We start from the raw sequence: 18,868 nt of genomic DNA, 5'->3' as shown, positions 1-18,868 counted from the left end.
CAATAGATACAAAAAAATCTTTGCTACTGTTAAACAGAGAGCAGGAAGACAATGGGAATGAATCACCAGTTTTATTAGTGAACTTTTTGTGATGTGACAACTTTTTCTTCCCTGTATGTACTTACATAATAAATATTCCATTGACAAAGATCCTGTGCATATCAGAACCTAATTCTAGGCTTAAAGATAACAATATACACAGACCTAGTCATTCTCAAACGTTTTAAAGAAAGTAAAATATAGAAGAAAATCAGCTGAATTACAACTAAAATGATGCCAGTATCAACTAGAACTCACAAGGATTCTCTGTACTATAATTAATAGAAAAAATGTCAAACCTCTCAAGAATGCTGTTAACTAGAACATCCCTGCACCCTTTCTGTACATGATTTACCACATTAGATCCATAATAGCTTTCCTAAAATGATAAAGCTTCTGAAGGTTAGTATAGTCTACCATAGTAGCACTGGACTTCCTGACAGTCCACATTACCCTAAAACTGTCTGATAAAATTCCATTAAATCATTATCCTAAACAGAAAGTGAATTTAACAAATCAAAAACAAATGATTTCATGTAAAACTGTACTTAGTTTGAACATTTCAAGCATAAAAATTAAAAATTCAAGATTGAGAAAGTACATATTTCATGAAATAGAATTTCAGAGCTAAATTCACTATATTTTACAAATACCTACTACTAAATGAAGCCAGGCATTTATTCTAAAATAATGGGAAATGGTCATGAGGAAGACAAATATAACCCCTCTCTAATATAGCATATAGGAGAATTAATTAAATTAATAACAAGGAGTCATAAGAAAATACCAGGGAAATCTAAACTAATAGATCTATTGCTCTCATTTCAAATGTGGGAAAAGTGATCTGCTCCATAAAATTTAACAAGTCAGGGTTTGGAAAAGTCCAAGGCATAATTTCATCATGTTTTTCCCTGGTGTTACCATTTCATGTTCTCAAATTTAGATTTTTAATGTCATCTGATTTTAATTCACAAGATATTTAAAGCTATCATTACTTTAAGAAATACATCAAACTTTTAATTCAACTGTGAATTCATAACATTATAGTACTGTACTCGTTAACTCTTCCTGGTATGAAATTCAGCTCATTAAGGAAACAGATGGGCCATATAAATCTCATTTCTAGATCATGACCAAAGTAATTTCTCAGGGGTTTTATACACTACACTGCATGGAAAAGGCTCCTAAGAACTAGACCATATGCATATTTTGTAATATGAATTCTAATCAATTGCAAGTGTGAAGCTTTGTACCTGTGTGATGGCGAAGGAGCTTCAAATTGAGGCACTGTGCTATCCTCACTGACAGGAGAATATAAGCCACTCATTTCCTGAAAGTAAAATTATTTGAATTATAGTAGACATTTCAAATACAAGATACATAAATCAAAAAGAGGCATGATATATTCCTTTCTATTCCCAGGTTTTCATCAGTCCCTGTTTGTCTCAATATCAAACTTCTGAAGGCTTCCTCTACAGAGTACAAAAGCAAGGACATGTGAAAAGAGACAAACCTTTTCTATGGTACACAATCTTAAAGAACTATCAATTGTTTACTAAATATTGTTCATTATTAAGCTACCAAATGCAGAAAAAGATAAATGTAAATATTTTAAATGACATGTACACTATACTATGTGAATAGTGAACTAGCAAATCATTAATTCAGGTGATAACCTATTGATAAATATTAAGATAAATATGACAGTAAGGTAACTGGATCATTAGGTTCAACTCTTCACACAAAAAACAACCAGAATATGGGAATCTCTGCTTCAAATATATTCTTCATAAACATTAAGACTGAAATATTAGCTTTGTTTAATAATGAGTTAAATTCTAATTTTTTTATAAGTAATCCAGAAGAATAGGCCTAATCAACCATTATATAAATTTTGTCTCTGAATCGCACTGACAACCTAGCTTCCTTTTTTATGTACTATATATTGATTATTGAAAAAATAGCAAATTTTAAAATGCCACTAAAGATGAATCATCAGGTAGAATTATTTCTGGCTAATCCAAGGCTCAATCATACAGTCAAGAAAGTGACATAAATGTGTACCAACTTAAGAATGCCACAGAGGATAGTGAACATCCACTACATATTAAATCCATTAATCTTTAACATGTTCTATGTATCAGCAAAAGAAAATTATAACACACATAAAAAATTAAAAACACAAACTAAATTTATTAATAAATACAGCCAAAGGCAAAAACTTCACATCACAATACCCTGTCAGACTCCCAAGGATCCTCCAATAAATTTCCTTGGGTAAATTATATTAAACTGTAAATTCCCAGAATATTGGTAATGTATTCTTATATTTCTTTTGCAATTAACCTTAACACCTAGAAATGTACATAGTAGATACGTAAAATTAATTTTAAAAAAGCATTTTTGTGGTAATAATTGACAGTTTTAAGTTATTATGACAGCACTCCAAGAAAACAGAGTGATTTTTTGAGGTCAATCTAATCAAGAAAAATCATGGCAATAAAACACTGTAAAACAAATTTAGACTATATTTTATCATCAAGTGCTCAGAATGTTTTTTTTACAAAAATCCATTCTCAATTAAATGAAAGTAACAGGTGTTACTTTCTTTGTAACCAAGACCAATCCCATAAACTTAACAGAAAGGTGACAACTTCATGAAATTGAAAAACTGCTAAAGATTGGAGAAATTCTTGATTCCTTACTTCCACTCTCTTAATATCCTCTTCCAAAACACTTAGCTCCTTCTGGATCTGTTCCAGTTGCTGCAGATTAAATAGAGAGAGAGAGACAAAAAAAAAAAAAAGCCTAAGCCAAACCAAAATGGCATCACCATGATCATAAAATAAATTTACATATCAAACTAGGCACTAAAGCAAAGGGATAACATCAACAAGATACAGCTACAAGTTCCCATTTTTAAATGCAAAGGTAGAGAATTATGTTTAAGAAAACACAATGTTGTACTTCTTTAATACAACAGTTTGATTTTACAATAAAAGTATGAGAGATGAACAATAACAGTGACTGAAAAAAATACGAGATAGCCAAAGAACTTTCACATTACCTCATTTAGTTGTTAACAATCAAACAGACAAATTCAGCATGTCAGTTGTTAATGACACTTTACTTAATTTTTTAATTTTTAATAGAAATGGGTTTCACTATGTTGCCAAGGCTGGTCTCTAACTTTTGAGCTTATGCAATCTGCCTGCCTCAGCCTCCCAAATTGCTGGGATTACAGACGTGAGCCACCGTGCCAGGCCTTTAATCACACTCTATAAATAAAGATTAGTCTGAGAGAGGTTAAATCCCCTCACCCAAAAGCAGCCACATTTAACTTCTCCTTAAGGGTTTTAATAACACAGTTGAGATAATATTTTAATTTTCATATCTTGCCTATTCAATCATAATAATCATTAAAAAACATGCCACTAAAATGCAAACACTGTAACGATTGAATTATATTCAACAATATAGTGAACCATTTCCTTTCTCCTTAGCGATTTAAATTGCCTGCAAACTATCACAAATACTGGTCTTTCAGATTTCATTTCATTTCATTTTCAGATTTTATTAAAAGGTTACTTCAGATTTTATTGAGAGTATTAAAAGTAAAATTATTCTATCAAAAAAAAACTGCTTTCCGGAAACACCATACCAATTTAAATTTCTATTGCCAGTATGCAGCTGTCTTACTCTAATCCAGATACAGCAAGTGAATTTATAAAATGTAAAATATTAATAATACTTATATATTACTGATTGCCAGATATGAAAAATGAGGCACAGAAGGGTTAAATGATTTGTCCAAAATCATTCAGTGAGTAAGTGGCAAAACTGGAATTGAAATTAAGGTAGGATTCTTATTCCAGAATTTATGCTGTTGACTACTATTCTTTCCTACCTATTGAAAGCAGTACCTTATCGTTAATTCATTTCTTTAATGACTGATAAGGTTGAACAGGGATTTTGTTTTTTACAGACCTATTAGCATTAGTATCTTCTCTTCTGTGGCAATACAAGCAAAGTTGGTAATCTAATTAATAATATATTGATTCAACTATTTTCCAATTCTAGGTACCTTCCTAAGCACTGAGAAGAACAGGATCTAAAAACAATTGTATCCCTTTCCCTCACTGAGTTCAGTCTAGGGGAGATGGCAAACAAGAAAACCAATAATCAAAATACCATAGTAAACATTTTGATGATGTTATGCAACATACTAAGGGAATAGAGACCACATTTAATGAAGAGTTGGTGGGGTAGGAGGAGGACTAGACAACTAAAATTTGATTGAAAATTAAATCAAATCAAAGGCTGAAACTAAGGCAATAAATGAACTTGTTTAACATCAATCATTATAGTCAGAAAAGATAAAAACAAAACTGGAATGGTAGGAAATACCAATGTTACAGAGATGGGCAAAGGAAGAAAAGAAGCAGCATTAACTATCAAGAAGGGCAAAGTGGCAGCCAGAAAACCAGGGAAAATGACAGCACTATTAGAGAAATCAAAGGTTAAAAGAGTGATGATTTGCATTTTCAAAAGCTTTCAACTCATCTATCTACTTTAATAAACTTCCTATCACCTTAAAACATGTCAGACAATGCCACCTTAAGTGAAACACTGCTCACTCGTAAAGACACTGTTCTGAAACTCTATTAAATAATGGCTGCTCAATTGATAAAGTCTCTAAAGCCCCAGAGTTTACAGGACTTATTAATAGATAGGAACTCACCATTTCTACACCATTCCACGGCCATTTCCAACAATTAGTCTTCCAACCTAAAATTAGTTTTCCACCATACCATAAAAACCACTCTGTCTAGCTCATACTAAGCAGCCAAATCCTTGTCTACCCACTTTAGCCATCTATAAACATTCCAGTTATTCCCCACCATCATTGAAGCCTTTTGGTTCATGGATATCTTCAGCTCCAGTGATGCTGATCTCTATTTCAGCAAAACACTCCCACAGTCATCCCTTAAACATTTTCAGTTAACTACCTTAAAATGCTCCACTCTTGAAATTTTTATTTAAGCAAATGCTTTACTATGAGAGGTCTTTAGTATAATTGTTTTAAAAAATACATTTAACAAGAAGAATGAGTACCTGACAAAGGTCTAATATCCAGAATCTAAAAAAAAAAACTCAAATGAAAAACAAAAAATAACCCCATTAAAAAGTGGGGATATATCTGAATTGAACCTTAGAAAGACTGAAGGAATAAAAAAAAAAAGGCTGGGATAGACATAAACAGACACTTTGCAAAAGGCAACATACAAGTGGCCATCACACATGAAAAAACTCTCAGTTTTTTTTAATCTAATCATCAGATAAACGTTAATAAATACCAAAATGAGATACCATCTCACACCAGTCAGAATGGCTATTGTTAAAAAGAGAAAAAAAATAAAAATAAAAATAAAACAAGAGGCTGGGCGCGGTGGCTCAAGCCTGTAGTCCCAGCACTTTGGGAGGCCGAGGCAGGTGGATCACAAGGTCAAGAGCTCGAGTCCATCTTGGTCAACATGGTGAGACGCCATCTCTACTAAAAATACAAAAAATTAGCTGGGCATGGTGGCGCGTGCCTGTAATCCCAGCTACTCGGGACGCTGAGGCAGGAGAATTGCCTGAATCCAGGAGGCGGAGGTTGCGGTGAGCTGAGATTGCGCCATTGCACTCCAGTCTGGGTCACAAGAGCGAAACTCCGTCTCAAAAAAGAGAAAAATAAAACAAGAGATGCTGGTGAGGCTGAAGAGAAAAAGGAATGTTTGTTTATACACTGCTGGTGGGAATGTAAATTAGTTCAGCCACTGTGGTGAATGGAGTTTGGAGATTTCTAAAAGAGAACTACTATTTGACACAGTATTCACATTACTGAGTATGTATCTCCCCGCCAAAATAAATAAATAATTCTACTAAAAAGACAATGTATTTGTATGTTCATTGCAGCTCTATTCATCACAGCAAACATTCATCAACACCCACCATTGCCCATCAATGGTGGTCTCAATAAAGATGTGATTACACAGAGGCAATGGAATACTATGCAGTCATTAAAAAGAACAAAATCATGTCCTTTGCAGCAACATGGATGGAGCTGGAGGCCATCATCCTAAGTGAATTAACACAGGAAGAGAAAACCAAATACCACATGTTCTTATTTATAAGTGGGAGTCATAGGATACTCAAAGACATAAAGATAGTTACAACAGATGCTGGCAACTTAGTTACAACAGATGCTGGCAACTACTGGGGTTGGGGAGGGGACAAAAGATTGAAGAACTAACTGTCGAGTATTATGCTCACATTTCGGAGCGATAAGGTCAATCATACCCCAAACCTCAGCATCACACAATGTATCTACATAAGAAACCTGTATATGTACTTCCTGAATCTAAAATAAAAGTTGAAATTATAGTAAAAAAGAAAGTAAATATCTATATCAATAGCCAAAGACAGCCAATATCACTTGTATGATATATAATAAATAACTGAAATCAATTTTTATTCTGCTTTTGAACTTGAAATTCCAAAAAAATTTCCAACGTCACCTGAAATCTCAAAATATTAAACTCTAATGTCTTCTCTAAAACTAATGTTCCATCTGCTAGTACCTCAAAGCTTTTACTGGATAACATACCTATTGTTATATATGGAGGCTACTATATATAAGGTGAACCTCATACAACTGCCAATAATAAAACAATTTTTCCTTCAGAAACAGCAATTGTGTATGGTTCAATTTAAAAATGAAATAACAAAGGTACAGTATTGTCCTGATAAATATATAGATAGAATGCAAAACAAAATGATACAACCTACCTATAAGAAAGTCTGACAAGGTATCAGGCAAGAAATATTAAAAAGAAAAAAGTTTGGAATAAAATCTGTTGAGAGCATGTTATTAGATTTGAGGTGTTTCCATTTCAAGATGAGAATTCTGAAGGGATTTGGAGCTGTAAGTTATATAGTGCAAGACATTTTAATACCAGTAAATAGATGAAAGATGAAGGACAACCATTTCAAGGATGTGGAAAGAAGAAATGGGCTAAATTCACTCTACAAACCTCATAATCCCAAGAAGGAGAACCTAGAAGAAAAGCCTGAATGAGTCTAAGAATGTTTGAAAGATATAGCAAGAAAATCAAGAAGCTGAACTGCTTTATCTAAACGAAAATCAATCACAAATTAGGAATGATAATAAACTCCTAGATCACATTTACTTTAACACCATTACAGAGTTTGGTGTTACTTAAAATAAAACATAAATATATAAGACAGAGAACTAAGACAATGCTATCTGATAGCATGGGAGTAAGCACTCTCTTAACACTGGGCCAAAGTCCCCCCAAAAAACTTATAGAAATATTTAATGTAAATGTAGAGTAAGTAAGTCTCAGAATCCCTTATGAGGATAAGGGATAGAGTCTCCCATTATGTACAATGGCTTTGGTGTAGGTAGGTTTTGTTGGTACTCATTTGAAATAAAGATATGCTTAAATATTAAACTTATTATTTGATTTTTTAAATATAACTTAGAATAAATTATACATAATTGTTTCAAACTGAAAAAAATACACCATTTCACTTTCAGTGGGGAAAAGCTGATTTTAAAAATCAAGGCTAGATGCAGTGGCTCACGCCTGTAATACCAACAATTTGGGAGGCTGAGGTAGGCAGATCACCTGAGGTTAGGAGTTCAAGACCAGCCTGGCTAACATGGTTAATCCCTGTCTCTACTAAAAATATAAAAATTAGCCAGGGGTATTGGTGGGCACCTGCACTCCCAGCTACTCAGGAGGCTGAGGTAGCAGAATCACTTGAACCCAGCAGGCACAGGGTGCAGTGAGCCAAGACTGCACCACTGCACTCCAGCCTGGGCAACAGAGCAGGACTCCGTCTCAAAAAATAAAAAAATAAATAAAATAATTAATAATCAAGAAGCAAATCCTAATATATACTAATTCTAAGAGAGTTACTACCAAAAACAAAGCATTTAGCCATACAAAGTGCACACTACAGCAAACCAAAACCCTTATCATCCCATTCTGTCACTCTACAAACACATACATACTTAATATCTAGTTCCTGAAATGGCAGACCTGATTAAATGACTTTATTTAATCCTTTCGTAGTACTTTCTCTTTTTCGTTTTTTTTTTTTTTTTTAAGACAGGAACTCATTCTGTCACCCAGGCTGGAATACAGTGGCACAATCTCAGCTCACTAAAGCCTCTGCCTCGTAGGCTCAAGTGATTGTCCCACCTCAGCCTCCCAAGGAGCTGGGACTACAGGCATAGGGCACCATGCTCCACAAATTTATTTAAAAACTAGTTTGTAGAGACAAAGTCTCACTATATTGTTCAGGTTGGTCTTGGAACTCCTGGCCTCAAGTGATCCTTCCACCTCAGCCTCCCAAAGTGTTAGGATTATAGGCATGAGCCACCGTGTCCAGCCAATATTTTGTTTTAAGCTGAGAAGAAAACAGAAAAAGCAAGAACAAAACCAAATAAATAAATAATAGAGTAGTGAAGGGGCAAAATAAGATGGCTTATTTAAGAGTAAAGGTAAACAAATGTCAATACCAGTAGACTGATAAGTTAAAAATATATGCTGTAATATAAAGAGCAACCACTAAACATGATGCAAAAAATTTACTTAAAAACATTATAGATAAATCAAAATGGAATTCCAAAAAAACTGTTCAAAAACCCATGGAAAGAAAAACAGAAAAGCAACAATAATTAAAAAAAAGAAACACAAAACAAAAAATATTTCTGAGAAGAAATAAAAATGAAAAAAAAAAAAAGAAAAACAAAATAAAAAGGCAGGTTATATCATAACATTTATATTAAATAAATAGCCTAAATACATAATTAAAAGACTGAGCCTGTCAGAGCAGATTTACAAAGCATAGTCCAACTATATGCTATCTATGAGAAATTCACCTCAAAGATAATGAGCCAGTAATAGGTATAACAAGAAAACAAAGACCTGGTATGAATGCAGAAAATTCTCACTACACATTTAACCACATTACAACGAATCATGCAACTGCAGAAAACACTTTCTTTTCAAGCACAAATATTTCAAAATTTAGCCAATTACCAGTTAGTACAGCAAATATTATATTCAAAGAAAGATAACACAACTGTCTGATTACAATGCAATTATAACAGATATCCAAAACAGAAAAGACAAAATCTCAATGCTGAAGTAATAAGACACTAACCCACAGGCCTAAGGATAAAATATAATGAAAAAAGAAATTCTTTTGAACTAAATAATAATAAACAAAATATGATGCCAAAAGAATTAGGTACAGATTAAAAAATAAGAAACTATGGCCCTAAATGCCTACATTAGAAGAAACAATCTGCATAATAATATGCATATCCACCCAAGCTAACAGATTAGAAAGGAACAAAAAAGTAAAACCAAAGAAAGCAGGATGGAAATAAAAAAGAATATAAATAAAATAGAAAACAAACAAAATAGAGAGGAAAAACAAAGTCAAAAGTTGGTTCTTAGACAAAATTCATATAATTGATATATTCCTTGCAAGAACTGATCAAAAAAAAAGAGAAAGAAAGAGAAAGGAACAAGTAAAATAAACAATGCCAACCCTAGAAAACTTAAAGACTCTTAAGACCAATCTTATGCCAATAAATCTGAAAACTGAGATGACATAAACAATGACTAGAAAAAATTTAACATATAAAAAGTGACATCTAAAACAAAAACCTTAGTAAGAATATAACTATTCAAGTAATGGATTCAATAACTTAAACCTTCCTGCAAACAAGTCACAGGTCCAGATTGCTTCTCCAGTAAGATCTTTAAACATTCAACAAAGATGTCCATAGGACACAAATTATTTCAGAAAATTTAAAAAGAAGATATATTTCCCAACTCATTTGATAAAGCTAGCATAATCTTTATTGGAAAACTGGACAAGATATGTGTAAGAAAAAAATAATCTCACTGATAAACATAGATGCAAAAATTCTAAACAAAATACAAGCGAACCAAATAATATAGAAGAGGATATACAAAATGGCCAAGTTTGGTTTATATAAAGGATGCAAGTAGGGGGACCAACTGTCCTGGTGGGGTTTCCTAAAATGCAGAACCTTCAGTGATATAACTAAGGGATAAGACACATCCCTGAGCCAGTCAGGATGGTTGGTCACCCTAGGTGCAAAGTTGACTGACTTTCCAATGTTAAACCAATGTAATTATTCACATTAACAGAATGAAAAGAAAAAATTGTAAGGTGATATCAGATGCACAAAAATTCTGAAGACTACTCAACCCCATTTAGAAATTTTTTAAAACTTCTCTTAGCAAACTGGGAATAGAAATATACTGCCTTGAGTGATAAAAAGTACCTAAAAAAAAAAAACCTACAGAAAACATCATACCTAATGGTGACACGTCGAATGCTTTCACTTTGAGATCAGCATCAAGACTAGGATGCCCCGCTATCACCACTTCTATTCATCATTGTACCGGATGTCCTAGCCAGCAGAGTAAGACAAGAAAAATAAATGAAAGATATAAGGATCATAAAGAATGAAACTAAACTGTTATTATTTGCAGACTATGATGTGCATATAGAAAATATAAAAGAATCTACAAATAAATTAGGATTAATGTAAGTTTAACCAGGTTCCTGGATATTTTAAGAAATCTGTATGTAAAACACAACTGTATTTCTATATACTAGCATAAGAAACTAAAGTAAAAGACACAGACATCATTTACAATAGCATCAAAAATGACTAAATCTAAAATAAAGATGTATAAGAATACCCTGAAAACTATAAAAATTTTAAGGATATTTAAAAAGTCTAAATAGAGGGAATTACCATGTTCATGGAATAGAAGACTCACTATTATAAATGCACAGTCTTCCAAATTTACCTAGTCAAATTAATCCCAATAAAAAGCATAGCAAGTTTACCATGGAAATGTACTAGCTGATTCTGAAATTTATATTGAAACGCAGAGAGCCAGGAATATTCCAGACTTTAAAGAAGAACAGCAACTTAATTCAAAGCTCTAGTATTTAATATAATTTGGTACTGCCAAACAGACCAGTGAAGCAGAAAAGAGAACCTAGAAACAGACCCACACATACATGAACACATGATATATGACAAAGGTGAAACTTCAGAGTGATCGAGAAAGAATGGACTTTTTAATAAAGGATGCTTGGACAGCTAGATATCCATATGAAAATATCTCTATACCTCACATTATACACAAAAATAAATCTCCAAGTATAAATCTAAATATGAAAGATAAAAGAATAAAGCTTCAATCAAAGAAGTGAATAGAAAAATGTCTTCATGACCACAGGTGGAAAAGACTTTAAGTGACACAAAAGACACTAATTATAAATTGCACTCTATTAATATCAGAAACTTTTGCTCATCAAATGACACCATTAAGACAGTGAAAAGAATGCAGCCCAATTAGAGGGAAAGATATTTGTGAAAGATAGATCTGATGAAATGTATATGTAGAATATATAAATATCAAACCATTAAGAAAAATCAAACCAAAAAATGTAAAAATTTTTAAACAAGTACTTCAGACACAAACATTAAAAAAATTCAAATGGTCAATAAATGTAGTACTACATCCTCAACCTCATCAGTCATCAGGAAAATAAAAATTATAACCATAGAAAACTGTATATACCCCAAGATTATCTAAACTGGAAAAAAATCTACTGATACCACATACTGGTAAGAACACAGTGCAACAGAAAATGCTCATATAATGCCTGTAGGAAGAATAAGTAATACAACTTGTTTCAGAAACTATTTTGGCATTATCTATTAAATCTGAAGGTACACATATCCTATGACTCATAAATTCCACTTCTAAATACATTCCATATAAATATGCATAGTAAAATAAATCTGGCTACACATATAAGACAGTAGTATTTTTTGTAAACAGCCCAAAACTGAAAACAACTCAAATGCCCATTACCAACAAAAGTGGAATATATTCACTTAATGGAATACTATACAACAACAAAAATCAATCAGCTACAGTCATATATAAACATATGGATGAATCTTAACATTTAGCTGAAGATGACAGGAACAAAAGATTACTGCACAGGCACACTTACATAACGCTCAAAAACAGACAGACCTCTGGACACTCAGGTAGCAAAACATTAAAGAAAAGCAAGAAAGCACCATAACTTTTGGGATACTGGTTACCTACTGGGCAACAAAGATGGCTACAATCCAAAAAGGGTGGTAAGGGAGCTTCAGGAGTTCTAGCAGTATTCTATTATGTTTACAATGGTGTTTATACATATGGTCACTCTACTATAATTCTTTAAACTACAAATTTGTTTTATACACTTTTCTGTGTTTTTCATATAAAAACGGTTTAAAATTTGATTTACTAATATTCACAATAAAACCAAAAGGAAACCACGACTCATCAAAAAGATTTTATTACAGTAAATTGAATGGGTATCAAAAATGTCAAAAAGTGTATTTTAAAATTAAATCACATGAAATAGAGGGGAACCATTCAAATGCTGGTACAAACTAGCACAGAAAAGACTGGCTTTTACATGGAACCCAAGGCCCTTTTGTTTAATCTGACCATGAAGGAAGACTAACATGTTAATTTATAACTATTAGAAGCTGTAATAGGCAGGTTCTAAGATGGCCTCCGAAGATCCCCACTTCATAGTAATCACATCCTTCTGTCTTCAATACTCTCTTGCTTTCTTACTTGTTAATTTTTTTTTTTTTTTTTTTTGAGATGGAGTTTCACTCTTGTTACCCAGGCTGGAGTGCAATGGTGTGATTTCGGCTCACCGCAACCTCTGCCTCCTGGGTTCAGGCAATTCTCCTGTCTCAGCCTCCTGAGTAGCTGAGATTACAGGCACGCGCCACCATGCCCATTTAATTTTTTGTATTTTTAGTAGAGACAGGGTTTTACCACGTTGACCAGGATGGTCTCGATGTCTTGACCTCGTGATCCACCCGCCTCGGCCTCCCAAAGTGCTAGGATTACAGGACTTGTTCCTTTTGAGGGGTAGCCAGCTGCCACATAGTGAGCTATCCTACGGAGAAGCCCATATGCCAAAGAATTGGTATCTCTTTCCAAAAGCTGATGAGTGAGCTTGGAAAGTTCCTATCCCAGTCAAACCTTGAGATAACCACTACCTTGGCCAATACCATAACTGCAGCTTGGTAAGAAACACAGAGCTAAGGCACCCTGCTACTCTGAATCAAAATTCTAGACCCCCATATATTAAATTTTCAATGTTTCAGGGCATCAAATTTGAGAGTAATTTGTCACACGGCAACAGATAACTAATGCAAAAGCCTATTATGTACCTTGCACTTTGCATTCTCTTAAGATTCCAAAGAGAGTCAGTAGGAAAAAATAAAACTGAAAATTAAATGGCCCTAAATTACTAGCCAGTTTTAACAGTGGAATACTGATTATCCAAATGAGTTAAATGAATATTAACATTAAATTTAAAAAGGGTATTTAACTTCTTTGATTGGTATATATCAATGCCTAAACCTACACTCATAAGAACTCCAATTAAAAGTTATAAATGAAATCACAAAGTTAATTTTCAAAGTCTGAATGTTAATCTTAGAAAAACAAACTCAAAAGTAGAAATTTGCCTCCTGGTAAATCTATTTTACTTGAATAAGTACAAGTATATAAACTGTATTACAAGTCCTAAGATCTTTAACAATTATATTCATTTTGAGGATTAAACAGGCAAATAGACTTACATGCAAGAATAAATACAACCACTCACTGCATTCTGTCTGCACTAAAACATGAGGTATTAATCAACTATATATTTTCTAGACTAAAACTTGTTAAAAATCATACAGTACCTAATTCCAATTATTGTGAAATCCATGAAATGTAATCAAAGTAATAAATGTTTAAAATTTGTTAACATAGCTTCTAGGAATTTCTTGTGTAATTTAAATTAAAATACTCAAAGTCATTCAATCATAAATATATTAAAATTTAAAAAAACCAAAATGTATTAATGACAGTAAAATCACTGTACACTGGAGGCACAAATACCCAGAAGCATTTGGAACTAGTATGCTTCCTGGATAACCCACCTACTACAAGAAAATGTGGTCCAAGAGAGAGAAAAAAATCACAAGGATTACATTAGATTCAAATCAAAATCAAGCAAAAAAGTTCTACAGCACGATTCACCCAGAAGTTTAATATCAAAAATATAAAAACGGTATGCCAAAGCTATAAGATCAAAGTCAATATTACAGAAGGTGTTGTGGGAGGCCACAGGCCACCACATCAGAGAAAGGCCAAATGAAGATCACATGGAAAAATTAATGTTGGGAAGGAATTCTCCAATCTCTCTCCAATTTCTGTATATCTTGTGATAGCTTTTGCTCTAAATTATCTTTCCAAGAATGTTTATACAGCAAAAGGCTGGCAAGACAGAAATAGTGACTTATTCTGGGGGCAGAGGGCAGATTTGTTTTCTGACCAATATAAGAAAAATCATGTCTTCTGGCAGTACCAACATTGAAGAGGTTTGCCAGTAACCCCTTCTAGAAGACTGGGGTTTCCTAGTATGAGGGTTCCTTTGCTGTAACACAAGCAAATCCATTGTGTATGTAGCATCCACCTAGACCCATCTCCACATTGTCAGATGTGGGACACAGGGGTCAGAAGGAACTGATGCAAAGATGAAGCTGATGCTATCAAATGTCCCATGAGTAATAGAATCTTTTATTTCCAGTGGTCTCAGGTCTTCTGCCAGCATCAAAGAAACCATGGCAAGTTAACTTGTTAACCTGCTAAAAGGGTAAAAAAATTTCAGACCCTTCACAATGTTTTACAGTTATATGCTGTTAAAATGTCAAGTCTAACAATTTGTGGCAGGCATCAGGAGACCCCTACAGAAGCAATGAATAATACTGAAAACCTCAGAGGCTAATGAAAACCATTAGGTTTCATAAAAATAATTTAGGACGCAGATGATAACTAGTGATTTCATTTAAACTCCAAGTATTTGAGATTTTAAGCGTTAATTTCATTGATTCATTTACTTATTAATTATCAGGTACTTTCTTATGTACTGAATATCACTCTCAATGACTTCAAAGTCTAAGACAGAAACATGTAATTTCATATAAAATATTCAGCCTTGATCCTCAAAGTGTGGTCCAAGGACCAAGAACTTCAACATCACTGAAGCTTGCTAGAAATGCAGATGGTCAGGCTCCAACAGAGGCTCCCTTAATCAGAGCATGCATTTTAGCAAGAGCATCAGGCAACTTTCGTGCACATTGCCGTTTATATTGCCTCACCAGATGTTTGAACAAATGAATGACTGGACATCATTTTTCCCAATGCGTCCCCCCCCAAAAAAACCTAAGAGATAAAAAGTAAATCTTAAATTTATAATAGACAATGTTTGTTAGCAGGAATACTTAAATCATAAGTAAATGAACAACAGTTGAGAATAAGAAAAATATAGTCACAAACAATATAAATAATATTTCATCATCCAGTAAAAAAATCTCTATTTATTTTCGAAAAGAATAAAGACAGCCCAGAACACAGCACATAATGGACAATTTACACATTTTTTAGTGAGTAAAAAGTATCATAGACAATTCTTAACATAAACATACCAGGTTCCAGCTAGTTAGACATTTTTTAAAAAATGTTTTCAAAGTAATTTTACCATGCTATCCAGAACACAGGATTTTGACTATTTAATTTTCCCACATTCTGTATACACGTGAAATGACTGAGAAATTTTATAAATGTTAAATTACAACATGCTCACTATAAAATTGTTGATACAAAATTGCCTTTTGATTATCCTCCAAGAGTTAGACTTCCCAAGTTCTAAATAGGTAGCTATCTTTTTACTTGTTTTTGCCCACATGCATTTTTTACCATAAGAAATAAACTATGTCCTACTTAAGGCTTTATAATCTAAATTTTCCTAAGTTTTATTTTCTTTTCATGGTGAAGGGTACTGTTATTTAATAATTCTATTTTCAGCTCTTTATAGCTTTTAGGTAAGTTATTATAGTCAATCTTACTGATAACTTTTCAGCACATCTCCACAAAATGATTTTTTAAATATCAAGTTTAAAAAAAAAAATAGAGTAAGAAAGCTTAAGGAAACCTCCTAAAAATTCAAATGCTTTTTAAAATATTTAAAGAAATTTTTTTAGCCTGAAATGCTTTTTACAAAATGGGAACAGTTAACAATTGTAAATAAAACATTATGTAAAACACACAAAATAATATACCTCTCTCTTATTTCTTCTTGCAACCTTGAGGAATTCCATAAGAATCTGTAGTTGGGCTGCATGAGATTCCTACAATAGAAAATTATAATTGTTCTTTTAAAAAATACAACTGAGTTGAAAGTTTTCTTTAACACCATAGTATAACCAGTACGAAGCAACTTTATGCACCCATCTAAGTTAGTCTATTACAGCTACTTAACTGTTTTTCCATTTGCTAACTGGCATTAAAGAATCAATTTTCTACAAAACTAACTAAAACTAACTTTGAGAAACAGGTGTTCTAAATTACATCCCTCATCTAACATGCTGAAAAATCTTTTCATGGATAATAGCAATTCTATTACCTGACTCCTAGCCTTCTCTTACTCAACTGAAGTAATAAAACATCAAAAAAAAATTTACGATGGAAGTAACATAGCTTACAGACACTAAAATCACTTTCTTCATGAGAACTTCATTTGCAGAGGTTAAGTGTAATAAACAGAGATAAACCTATACTTTCAGAAGTCAAATTTACTATTTCTAGTTATTACCTATTTACTGACAGATGTGAGAACATCTTTCTATGGAAGATGTCAGGCAAAATCAAACATCTGAAAACAAAAAAATTTAATATAATCAAGTGGGCAGCTTGGGGGTTGGGAGAAGGGTGTAACTTAAATTGGTCATTGAAACAAAGATATAGAACAGATAAATGAAAGCATAATAAACCTTGACATCTTCTGGGCAGCAAAACATAAAAATACAAATATATATCTTTTACTGTTAAAACGCACAAGAAGAACCAGGAATTCCAGGTGAATCTGATAAAAATATACAAAAAGGATATCAAAAGCTAACAATATCAATTAGAGATAGTTTATGAACATTCTATTTTTTCTTACATACTTGAAAGGAAGAATAAAAAAGCCCAGTGGAGCAATTTCAAAACAAGCAAAAATATATGAATAAAAATGATTAATAAAACTTTAATTTGCCTAGCTATGAAAGAGAATTACCTCGGGCATTTGTTAAAACAGACACTGGGTCAGATTTTTAAAATTCTGATCCTGCTGCTCTAGAAAAGGTTCCAGTAATCTATGTTACATAAGTGTCCAGATGATAACAAGCAGCCAATTAAAATCTGAAGAATCACTAAGATATAACACATACTACAAATAAGCATGACCACCTCACACTAACTTCTAGAGTATATCTCTCTTGCAGATCTTTTGCAAAAGGCCGGGCGCGGTGGCTTAAGCCTGTAATCCCAGCACTTTGGGAGGCCAAAGCAGGTGGATCATGAGGTCAAGACATCAAGACCATCCTGGTCAACGTGATGAAACCCAGTCTCTACTAAAAATACAAAAAAATTAGCTGGGCATGGTGGCATGTGCCTGTAATCCCGGCTACTCAGGAGGCTGAGGCAGGAGAACTGCCTGAACCCAGGAGGCGGAGGTTGCGGTGAGCCGAGATCGCGCCATTGCACTCCAGCCTGGTAACAAGAGCAAAACTCCATCTCAAAAAAAAAAAAAAAAAGAGCGGCAAAACAGATCAATGAAATTGACAAGTCAAGGCAAATAAGGAGATGAAATATGAAGTGACAATCACATAGGATACTCCAATTTAAAAAATATAACTGAATTAATATGTTTTACAACTGAATACATTTCCAAACACAGTTATCATGAAGACTGAAATTTTTTCTTGCATAAAAAACTGACTGGACCTTGGAATCATTCTTCCCAAGTGAGTTAATCTGTCACACAGAACAAACTCACAAGGGCTCTGACTCAACAGTGATGACAAAGCATCCAAGTCTTCCACATCATTCTTGGGACTTCTCTACACTGGCTACCACTATCTACAGATTATTTGTCTAGAGGGCAAAGACCACACATTTATATAAAAAGTAACAACTTTATACAAAAAGAAACTCCAAGCTAATAAAGTGACAGTTCATTTACAAAGGAAGTGTACAAACTATCTTCAAAATTATAAATTTAAATACTTCATTTCGGTCTATTAACTAGAATATGTAATATGACAAGAATGCAACTGATTTGTAGAAAGGAGAAGGGGAAGTTCCCAAAATGTCAATGTAAAAGGAAAGCGGGGTCAACAGCATACACCAGGAACTCACCCCATGACACTTCTTCTGAAGTTTAACCTTTTTAAAGGAAGAATTTCAAGAAAGGAGATGAATGTCAAATGTGAAACTATAATTTCATATATAAATATGAAAGAAAATTATAAAAAAGATAATGGAATAATAAAAAAAGAATGCCTTAAAAAATGGAAAGAAGAGTATAACCAATCATACCAAAATGTCGAGCCATATATTGTTCTGTTAGAACAAGTGCAGAATTTAACATGAAAGTAATTCCACTACTAAAATTAGAAGTCGAAGAAGCCAATTCTCTAAACATTTCTTACAATTGTCAAAACTTCCAAAAAACATATAATGATCATTTATCCCAATTCTCCCATTTTTGGACAAAGAAGTGTGTAAGA

The 18,868-nt window shown here is 33.1% G+C and overlaps 1 protein-coding gene across 7 annotated transcripts in view; it reads right to left on the bottom strand.

Annotated features, from left to right (window-relative positions):
* Nucleotides 1–18,868, bottom strand: part of COP1 (COP1 E3 ubiquitin ligase) — a 229,676-nt gene that overhangs the window by 160,781 nt on the left and 50,027 nt on the right. For 3 of the 7 annotated variants that reach the window (XM_002760336.5, XM_008984963.4, XM_078356260.1), the window contains 3 exons: nt 16,376–16,444; nt 2,745–2,804; nt 1,293–1,369 (listed from right to left, as the gene is read on the bottom strand). In XM_002760336.5, coding sequence (XP_002760382.3) covers nt 1,293–1,369; nt 2,745–2,804; nt 16,376–16,444 — 206 coding nt within the window. The remainder of the gene's footprint in view (nt 1–1,292; nt 1,370–2,744; nt 2,805–16,375; nt 16,445–18,868) is intronic. The other 4 variants (XM_008984964.4, XM_003735191.5, XM_008984965.4 and 1 more) reach the window with 2 other exon arrangements.

This window comes from Callithrix jacchus, chromosome 18 (genome assembly GCF_049354715.1).
Source record: "Callithrix jacchus isolate 240 chromosome 18, calJac240_pri, whole genome shotgun sequence".
NCBI classification, from domain to species: domain Eukaryota; kingdom Metazoa; phylum Chordata; class Mammalia; order Primates; family Cebidae; genus Callithrix; species Callithrix jacchus.
This window is presented reverse-complemented; position numbering and strand designations above follow the sequence as displayed.